The sequence below is a fragment of the Cajanus cajan genome, chromosome 5 (assembly GCF_000230855.2).
Source record: "Cajanus cajan strain Asha chromosome 5, NIPB_CcT2T_4, whole genome shotgun sequence".
Lineage (NCBI taxonomy): Eukaryota > Viridiplantae > Streptophyta > Magnoliopsida > Fabales > Fabaceae > Cajanus > Cajanus cajan.
The window spans coordinates 45,609,533-45,620,353 of NC_138521.1; the positions used below are offsets into that span (position 1 = coordinate 45,609,533).

The 10,821-nt window shown below is 39.9% G+C and overlaps 1 protein-coding gene across 1 annotated transcript; it reads left to right on the forward strand.

Annotated features, from left to right (window-relative positions):
- Positions 1-1,391: 1,391 nt before the first annotated feature.
- LOC109792606 (uncharacterized) lies at positions 1,392-10,471 on the forward strand. The gene is made up of 4 exons (XM_083074460.1): positions 1,392-1,428; positions 1,774-1,893; positions 1,936-2,688; positions 9,780-10,471. The coding sequence occupies exons 1-4, from the start codon at positions 1,392-1,394 to the stop codon at positions 10,469-10,471; spliced, it is 1,602 nt and encodes a 533-aa protein (XP_082930586.1).
- Positions 10,472-10,821: the final 350 nt, after the last annotated feature.

Sequence of the window (10,821 nt, forward strand, 5' to 3'; positions counted from 1 at the left end):
AAAAATCAAAAAGCATGTTCATGGCATGTTCATATGAGACTCAACCAAAAATTTAGAAAAGCATGGCAATAACCTAACAATGGAACCTAAAAAAAATGGCAAGGAAGGCTCACAAGGAACAAGGTGTGAACCCAAAACTATTCGGCCACACAAAGAAACAAGGAGGCAAGAAATGACCGAATAGAAAAAAAAAACAACAAGAAGACAAGAAGGACTAGATTTTACCCTTGATGAACATGGCTCTTGATACCACTTGATGGCTTCCTCCTTCCATGGTTGATGTAGAGTATGAAGGGGAAGACCTTGCCCTTGATCTAGGCTCACCAAAGGGTAGACAAAAGGTGACTTATGATAGGAAAAGGAAGATAGGCGTGAAGTATGTTTAGGGTGGCGGAAGTGTTTTAGGGTGGTGGTGTATGGTTGCTCAAGTTGGCTCACTCCAAGTGTAGGTGGAGGCCACTCTAGGGTTTCACTCTCTAAGGTGGAGAATGAAGGAAGCTAGCCGAAACTAACCTAGGGACTAAGGATAGGATTTGAGGCAAGAAAATGCTCTCTCAAATTCATATAATCCAAAGTATTTACAAGTGGTGGGGTGTTGGGTATTTATAGGAGGGGAGGCATCTAGGGTTTCATTTGAGATGTGCATGGCCGAAATTCATATGGCTAATGCACTCCAAATGAAATGTAAATAAACCCTAGATGCAACTTGGTGGCCAAGGATGGAATCTATGGGTTTAGATTGGCTATATCTAGGTGCATGATAAGACCATGAAACCTTTGCCCTCCACTTGGGCCTAAGCCTTTTTATCACCAAAAATACATCCAATGCTTCACCAAAAATAGGCGTCAGCTCCTAATGTGATACCCTAGCCCAAATTAAAAACCTAATCACCTAAAGCACCCCATAATACAAGGGTAAAATGGGAAATACAAAGAAATAAATCCTATGACTAAAATACCCCAAAATACAAGGGTAAAAATGGAAAATAAAATAAATCCTAAATTAATGAGGCTTAGGAGAGCACTAATACTCTATGATCATGAGGAGAGTGTCCCTTGGTGTGTGAACTCCCTCCTCCTTTTCAACTCTCCTAGCCATGGACCTAGTGATGGGGCCCACATGTGTCTTCAAGGATGGTCCTCCATCACATTGGTTACCTATGATTTTGGGGAAGAAACCAGTGAAACAAAACCCATGAAGGTTTGCTCCGCAGGTGATTGAAAATATCAAAGAAAAGATCGAGAGGCTACTGAAGGCCAAATTCATTTGTACTTCGAGGTACGCCGATTGGGTATCGAACATTGTGCCTGTGATAAAAAAGAATGGAAAAATGAAGGTATGCATCAATTTTTGAGATTTGAATGCAGCCACGCCTAAGGACGCATATCCCATGCCTATTGCGGAAACAATGATTGATGTCGTCGCAGGTAATGAAATTTTGAGTTTATTAGATGGATATTCTAGGTACAACCAGATTTATATTGCTAAAAATGATGTGTCGAAAACTGCCTTTAGGTGCCCAGGTGCCTTTGGAACTTACGAATGGGTAATAATGCCTTTTGGCTTGAAAAATGTTGGGGCAACATATCAAAGAGCAATGAACTTAATTTTTCATGACTTGATTGGAAAATTCATCCAGGTTTATATTGATGACATAGTGATCGGATCGAAATGAAAAATAGATGACATACAACACCTGAAATTGTCTTTCGAGAGAATGAGGAAACATGGGCTGAAAATGAATCCATTGAAATGTGCTTTTGGTGTTTCAGCGGGGGATTTCCTAGAGTTCGTCGTACACCAGAAAGGCATTGAGGTAGATAAGAACAAGACTCAAGCAATCATGGAAACTAAGCCTTCTTCGAACAAGAAGGAGTTACAGTCTTTGTTAGGTAAGATAAATTTCCTTTGAAGATTTATTTCAAACTTATCAGGAAAGACTAAGGTGTTTTCCCCTTTGTTACATCTGAAAAAGGAGGAAGAATTTCGATGGGACGAAAATCATCAAAAGGCATTCGAGGAGATCAAGAATTATTTGATTAATCCTCCGGTGATGGTGCCACCCTCTGAAGGAAGAAAGCTAAAATTGTATGTCTTGGTCAATGATTCGACTATTGCGGGCATGCTGTCGCAAGATGACGAAAATGGTATCGAAAGGGCCATTTATTACATTAGTAGGATGTTAGTCGAGGTAGAAATCAGATACACTCCTTTGGAGAAGTTATGTTTGAGTTTGTATTATGCTTGTACAAATCTGAAGCATTATATTAAACCTTATGATGTATTCGTATTCTGTCGAAATAATGTGATTAAATATATGTTATCTAAACCTATCCTGCATTCTCGAGTTGGGAAATGGGCACTTGCACTGACCGAGTATTCGTTAACATTTGTTCCCCTCAAAGCCATAAAAGGACAAGTAATCGCTGATTTTCTCGTGGATCACTCGAATTTAACAGAACAGGTTAAGTATTTAACCACGAAATCATGGAAACTATTTTTCGATGGATCGAAACACGAGTTAGGAGCAGGAATCGGATTACTGATTATTTCCCTAGGTGGGATCCCCACCAGATTCTCACTGAGAACGAAATCTGAATGCTCAAATAATGAAACTGAATATGAAGCATTGATTACTGGGCTAGAATTGCTTAAGGATTTGGGGGCAAGGAACATAATCATTCGAGGTGACTCGCAACTCGTGATTGTAGACACCCAATTTCGTCCGGGGGGGCATACAAACAAAGAAATGGACCTCCATTACGAAGGGAAGGGGCTTCCGAAGTAGGCAAACAACAAGACCAGACATCAGAAGGCCTAAAGGCCAAATAAGGTGGTTTCAGTAGCCCGGAACGGGCCGTTCCAAAATCGGAACGAGCCGTTCTGAAACCCGGAATGGGCCGTTCCAATATAAGAACGGGCCGTTCCAACGTAACTGAAATCAACTAAATATTTTGGGTGGAACGGGCCGTTCCAATACCAGAACGGGCCGTTCCAAACAAGGAAAAACTGGAACGGGCCGTTCTGGAAAAGGAAAATTTGTGTCATTTTCTACTCTGGAACGGGCCGTTCCGTTTTCAGAACGGGCCGTTCCAGGGTACGAAATTTACACATTATAATTGGGCCAGAACGGGCCGTTCCGAAACCGGAACAGGCCGTTCTGGCCCACTACTGATCCCTATAAATTGAAGTCTTGGGCACAGTTCACCAGGCGGCAAGAGAAATTTCAAATAAGACTCCTTTGAGCACGAAAATTCTCTATCTCTCTCCCTTCTATTATATTTTTTTTGAGATTTGTGTCGCATCTCTATATTCTCTCTCCCTCCTATTGTATTTCTTGAGATTTGTGAGGCATACTGTAGTGTGAAAGGTCGCCACAAAGCACCTTTCCCATATTTGAAGATTTAATAAAGCTTGTTCAAGAGGTATTTCATTCAACCTTCTTTTCTTCTTTTTATTCCTCATTTTTTATTTCGTTTTTATTATAATAAACGTCATAATGTAGATATTTTAGAGAAATCGCTTAATTTATATTTTAAGTATGTAAATAAACATTATTAAAGGGGATTTAATATTTAATCTATTAATTCTTATTACGTTATCTTCATCATAGGGTACCGATTTAGGGCGTTGTAGGGGTGCTTAATACCTTCCCTACACGTAATCGACCCCCGAACCCAATTTTGGTTATCAAGGCCATTATTGGATCTTTAAAAACCTTTTCTTTTTCCAATATTTTGAGTAAAATATTGGTGGCGACTCCATGAACCTATTTTCAAAACCATTAATTAAGGATTAGTCTGGTGTCCGGGCATTCCTTAATTAATGAGACTTTTAAAAGGATGTCTAAACCATACGTCGCAAGATCGGAAATTTTCGGGTTGCGACAGATGGCGACTCCACTGGGGACGTTTAAAGAGGGTCAGGCCCATTTAATTGATGAAGTTAATAAAATAAAAAATAATAATTTAAATATTTTTTCCCCTTTACCTTGTTTGTTTTCTTTGTTTGGCTTTAATATTTATTTGCCTGTTTAAATTCAGCATTTGTTTGAAATACAAATTGTACACAAAACCTTTGCACACAACAGTTCCCCCTACACCCGGGGGCATGAGGGTAATAAACATAGGGAGTGGTTGACGTACGACCGGCCCAAGTTTGGCCTTGGAGCCTGCGAGCCTTGTCGGAAATCACACTCAAGGTGATAATCGGTTACTCTAGCCCGAAATACTGCGATAGACCTTAGAGTTTGCCAGGTGACGGCGACAGAGATACTGGGTCCCTATAATGGGGGCACCTTGGGGGCCTTAAGACCAGTGAGATTAGAACTGTCCTATACAATGCACTTTTCTTGTAGGGACCACAGACCAATGATTTAAACGCGACTGTTCGCGGGTGTACATTTGTTTGAGCATATGTGTGTTGCATTTGTTTGTGTTTATTTATTTCAAATGGACAAGAATTACAAACAAATAGATATTAATAAAAATATGATAAAAAATTTTATTCCCTTCTGTATACCCTAACTCTAAAGCATCATATAGGGTAGTTTATTTCAAAAAAAAAAAAAAAAAAAGCAAAAATCATGCATCATCCCCTTTAGTAACAAAAAAATTATAAAATTTAGGCAGAAAACAAATATCATGCATCTCCTAGGATAGTACATTTGCATACATTCATCAGAAATGGAAGACACATGTAATAGTATGCAAAGAATGTTCTCTAAACAAAAATCAATGAGAATGATATCCGTTGAATTTCTCATATGTCTTTGCATCCTATTTTACTTTTCATATAGATAACACGTCTTCCTTGTAAATAATAAATACGAATAAAAAGGGAAATTTAATTTGTGCGTGTTAGCCGGATAATGGAAATTACTGTAATCAAATGCGAACCTGATACATCAAATCGGGAAACACTTATCAGTAATTAAGGGCATCACACGCCCAAATCGACGATTCAAACAACGAGACTTTCCCATGATGAAATGACAATTGTCGGGATAGGAGGAATGAACAAGAATGAACGAATCCTTGCTTCTAGGGAATTACAAGACAAAATCCAATTGAGGAATAAAGACATTGCGCGACAAAAACCCGCTAGGATGAAAACTCGTAAAGGGCATCCTAGGCAAAAATTAGGGTAAAGAAAAAATCAAAATCCCGATAGGATACGTCCTATGCAAAAGTTAGGGATACATATAAAAAGTAATGTCTGCTTGAGTTGGAAATCGAAAGGCGATTTTTGGGTATTCCCTTCAAAAAGCATGAATTCACAAAGGTTTCACTCCAAATGAAAACACCGACGTTCAAGCATGTGAAAAGGTTTTCTATTGAAATCATCAAATCATTCATGACTCTCTAGGGGGCAACATCTGTCTATCTCAGTGTGTATGAATCACGAACTCGGGGCATGCCCGGGCCTTCGAGCTTTGTTAAAGGGGCACGTGTAAATTGAAGGTACTGTTTTAAATGCCATAACACTCTTTTGCTTCTCTTCTCCCTCTAAATATCCACTCTAGGCCTCATCCATTAACCCTTAATTAACAAGGTGTATTTGCTACAAAGAGGCTTTTCAATAATAGCATGGAAAGGATAACAAAGGAACAATTAGAAATTCAAACATGACTAGGGTTTAATAAAAATAGAGCGTCCCACACAAACGCTGCAAAAATGAAAGCTCGGCAGGAAACCCACCAAGGGGGCTGCGCAAAAGTTAGGGCATGATCTGCTAGGCAACCCACAATCAAAAAGGGTAACCTAGGCAAAAGTAATGATCAAAAGAAAATGTCCGCTAGGGAACGCATCTCAAGTAACCTAGGCAAAAGTTAGGACGTCAAAGCAGCGACCTGAGTTGAAAACTGAAAGGCAGCTCAAGGGATCGTCTAAACAAAGCACAACCCCAAGTCATCACTTCACTTTCCAAAAAGGCTAAACACAATGATAGCTTCTTTGTAGCAAATACGCTTTGTTTAATAGCCATAAACACTAAAGCCCACCTTGGCCAGCCATTCTTCTAAAAAACCCTTTTGGAAAAAGCATCCATTCTAACAAACCTTATGAAAAAAATACAAACATCCCTTCTGTCTTTTCTCTTGACCCTTATGGCATTAAAATGGTACCAAAAATATACACGGGGAATGCACAGTGAATACTCACAGAGGAAAGATCGAGATGTCCCTGAACGGAGTTGGGAGACGCTTGACTACACATCGACTAGATAATCAAGGAGCCACTGAAACCTTGAGTTCAAAAGAACATATCCCGGCGATAATCACAAACGACATGGATAAAAAGGAATCGTCAACATTAACCTTAATGCGTACAGGTTAATTTCCCGACAAAAAAAATGAATTGCATCTTTAGGAACAAACACATGAGCATAAACTGTATCGCATGCATATGAGTTAGGGGCATATGGAAGGGCGTTACACAAAAAAATGTAAAAATCATTCTTGTCTTGCATTTTCATTGCCTCCATGCATCCATGCATTCTACTTGCTATGAGTCAAAGGGAGTCATCAAGACAAAGCATTTGTAAAAGCTCAACAATCAAACAAGCAAGCCTATAAGCATGAAGAGGTCATCGTGCCCTACTCTTCACCAAATGCAGGATAATCCAAGAGAATGCCAAGATCAGGCGTGCTCTCCTCACCAAAGCCAGGAGTGGCTTCCAAAATAATACTCACCAATAAAGATTCACCAAATAACATCATAGGAATAGATTCCTCCATCAATGATGACAATAAAAAAAAAAACAAAAAAAGCAACATGAGAAAAAGGCAAGCTTCGAAAATGTCAAAAAAGCCGAAGCATTCAAAATGATAGCAAAAAAGGCAAGCTTCAAACATGAAAGAGCCGAAGCTAAATAAAAATGAAATTCAGAAAAAACCCTACCACAAGCAGGCGCCTGGAGAGGCATCACAATACTCACACGATAGGGGCAACATTAGAATCCTTGTCACACATCAACTCCTTTGCCCACAATCACAAGGGCACCACTTACCAACAATCCTCGTCAAGGGGCAATCACATCATCAGCACCAGCAGACGGCCTGAAGAGGCTACGAAAATACTACGGCCTAAAGAGGCTACGAAAATACTACGGCCTGAAGAGGCTACGAAAATACTACGGCCTGGAGAGGCTACGAAAATACTAAGGTCTAGAGAGACTGTACTCGCATCCCAATCAAGTATACGACAAAGCCGTGAGGGAAAGGTCTAGAGAGACTGTACTCGCATCCCAATCCGGTATACGACAAAGTCGTGAGGGAAAGGTCTGGAGAGACTGTACTCGCATCCCAATCCGATATACGACAAAGCCGTGAGGGGAAGGTCTGGAGAGACTGTACTCGCATCCCAATCCGGTATACGACAAAGCCATGAGGGAAAGGTCTGGAGAGACTGTAGTCATCTCCCAATCCGGTATATGACAAAGCCGTGAGGGAAGCTGAGCTACGAAAATACTCCCTCTTCAACAAGCTACAAATAAAAGAACGCACTATCACAAGAGATACAATGGAGCATCTACTTGAAGGTCGAAGATCAGTTGTACAGTTTGTTAGCCTTGCTACCCAATAGAGTATGCAACCAACACTCAACTACTCTAAAGGGCGAGGACACGAGCAAATACACCTATCCAAGAGAAGGAAAGTAGAAGCGCCAACACCAAAGAGACGAGGAGGAGACCCGGACGAAATGTCTACGTCTTTACTTGCCTTTGGAAAAGCAACACATATCTACTCCAAAGGACAAGTAAAGAGGGGCAGCTGTAGACACCCAATTTCGTCCGGGGGGCATACAAACAAAGAAATGGACCTCCATTACGAAGGGAAGGGGCTTCCGAAGTAGGCAAACAACAAGACAAGACATCAGAAGGCCTAAAGGCCAAATAAGGTGGTTTCAGTAGCCCAGAACGAGCTGTTCCAAAATCGGAACGGGCCGTTCTGAACCCCGGAACGGGCCGTTCCAATATAAGAACGGGCCGTTCCAACGTAACTGAAATCAACTAAATATTTTGGGTGGAACGGGCCGTTCCAATACCAGAACGGGCCGTTCCAAACAAGGAAAAACTGGAACGGGCCGTTCTGGAAAAGGAAAATTTGTGTCATTTTCTACTCTGGAACGGGCCGTTCCGTTTTCAGAACGGGCCGTTCCAGGGTACGAAATTTACACATTATAATTGGGCCAGAACGGGCCGTTCCGAAACTGGAACAGGCCGTTTTGGCCCACTACTGATCCCTATAAATTGAAGTCTTGGGCACAGTTCACCAGGCAGCGAGAGAAATTTCGAATAAGACTCCTTTGAGCACAAAAATTCTCTATCTCTCTCCCTTCTATTATATTTTTTTGAGATTTGTGTCGCATCTCTATATTCTCTCTCCCTCCTATTGTATTTCTTGAGATTTGTGAGGCATACTGTAGTGTGAAAGGTCGCCACAAAGCACCTTTCCCATATTTGAAGATTTAATAAAGCTTGTTCAAGAGGTATTTCATTCAACCTTCTTTTCTTCTTTTTATTCCTCATTTTTTATTTCGTTTTTATTATAATAAACGTCATAATGTAGATATTTTAGAGAAATCGCTTAATTTATATTTTAAGTATGTAAATAAACATTATTAAAGGGGATTTAATATTTAATCTATTAATTCTTATTACGTTATCTTCATCACAGGGTACCGATTTAGGGCGTTGTAGGGGTGCTTAATACCTTCCCTACACGTAATCGACCCCCGAACCCAATTTTGGCTATCAAGGCCATTATTGGATCTTTAAAAACCTTTTATTTTTCCAATATTTTGAGTAAAATATTGGTGGCGACTCCATGAACCTATTTTCAAAACCATTAATTAAGGATTAGTCTGGTGTCTGGGCATTCCTTAATTAATGAGACTTTTAAAAGGATGTCTAAACCATACGTCGCAAGATCGAAAATTTTTGGGTTGCGACAGTGATTAAACAGTTAACTCGAGAATATAAATGTATGAATGAAAAGTTACTCGAATGCAAGTCTCGAGCTACAAGTTTGTTAAATTCATTCGATGAAGTCCAATTAGAACATATTTCTCGTAACGAGAACGAAATCGTGAATGAATTAGCTTAGATCGCATCCGGGTACAAGATAAGCAGGGAATGCCTCGAATCTCTTGTTTGTATAAAGAATGATTTGAGTGACGAGCATGAATGCCTCACCATTGACACCTCAACCATTTAGGACAGGAGGAAAAAGTTAATCGAGTATCTATAGAGTTCGAATTCGCAAGCTAAAAGAAAAACTAAATATTGAGCTCTTAATTATGTGATATTGAATGATGAACTATACAAAAGAGGGTTCGATGGAGTTCTGTTTAAGTGCCTCGAAAATCATGAGAGCTACATAGCCATGGCAGAGGTACATGAAGGTATTTGTGGTGCTCATCAGGCGAGGGAGAAGATGAAATAGACTTTGTCCAGAAAAGTATACTTTTGGCCAAGTATGTTCAAGGACTGTATCGAATTTGCAAAAGGTTGCGAAGAGTGCCAAAAGCATGGCCCAATACATCGAGTACCAACAACCGAGTTGCACGCGATTGTTAAACCTTGGCCATTTTGAGGTTGGGCAATTGACGTAATTGGTCATATCCATCCTCCATCAGCAAAAAACCATAAGTACTTAATCGTGGCCATCGATTATTTTACGAAGTGGGTGGAAGCAATTCCTGTAAAAGAGGTCGATCAGAAAGAGGTGATAAATTTTATTGAAGACCATATTATATTTCGATTCGGAATACCCCAGGCAATAACTACAGATCAAGGAACGATATTCACAGGTTGAAAAGTGGTGCATTATGCTCAGTCGAGAGGAATCAAACTAATTACTTCAACACCTACTATGCACAAGCTAATGGCCAAGTTGAGGCTGCTAACAAGGTGATCATAGCTTTGATCAAGAAACATATTTCAGGGAAACCTCGAAATTGGCATGAAACATTACTGCAAGTATTGTGGGCTTACAGAAATTCACCCAGGAATGCCACTCAAACTACGCCATACAAGTTGGTTTATGGCCACGAAGCAATTTTGCCTATTGATATCAATCTGCAATCCGTTCATGTGCAAAGGAAAAATGAGTTACCAGTCGAGGATTATTGGAATTTAATGTATGATGAACTAATTCGACTAGATGATGAAAGAATGATATCCATGCAAAATGTCATTCACCAAAAAGAAAAAATAGCTCGAGTTTACAACAAAAAGGTCAGGAACAAACAATTTTCGAGTGGAGACGTAGTCTTAAAAGTTATCGTCCTAATGGATCAGAAATCTCGAGATCGTGGAAAATGGTCCTATAATTGGGAAAGACCATTTGTCATCGAAAGACTCTACTCGAACAACGCATATTTGATCAAAGAGATAAATTCGAGAAATACGAGTAAAGTGATCAATGGAAAATACTTGAAAAAGTTTCATGAAGGTAGCATGTACTGAGACGAGTGTTCAAAAAGATAAGCAATAAAGGTACAAGCGGATAAATATTAAGATATAAATAGGCATCCCTCAGTTTCTCGATCACTTGCAGAATTTGGATTTGAGTGCTTCATATGCTTGATAGGCATGATCGAGACTTTGTTTCCGCGAAGCGCACAACACTTCCAATCTTCTTTTTTGATCCAATGACTTTGAGAGCCTGAGAGATATGCCTTTTCCTTCATCTCGCAAACCCTTTTGTTTCAACATGATCTCTTGGCTTTGAAGCTTCAAAGCAGCATTGATGGAATAACACTAAGGCCGAGAAGACCAAGAGGTGATATACTAAAGGAGGCAAGAGGAATGGGTTA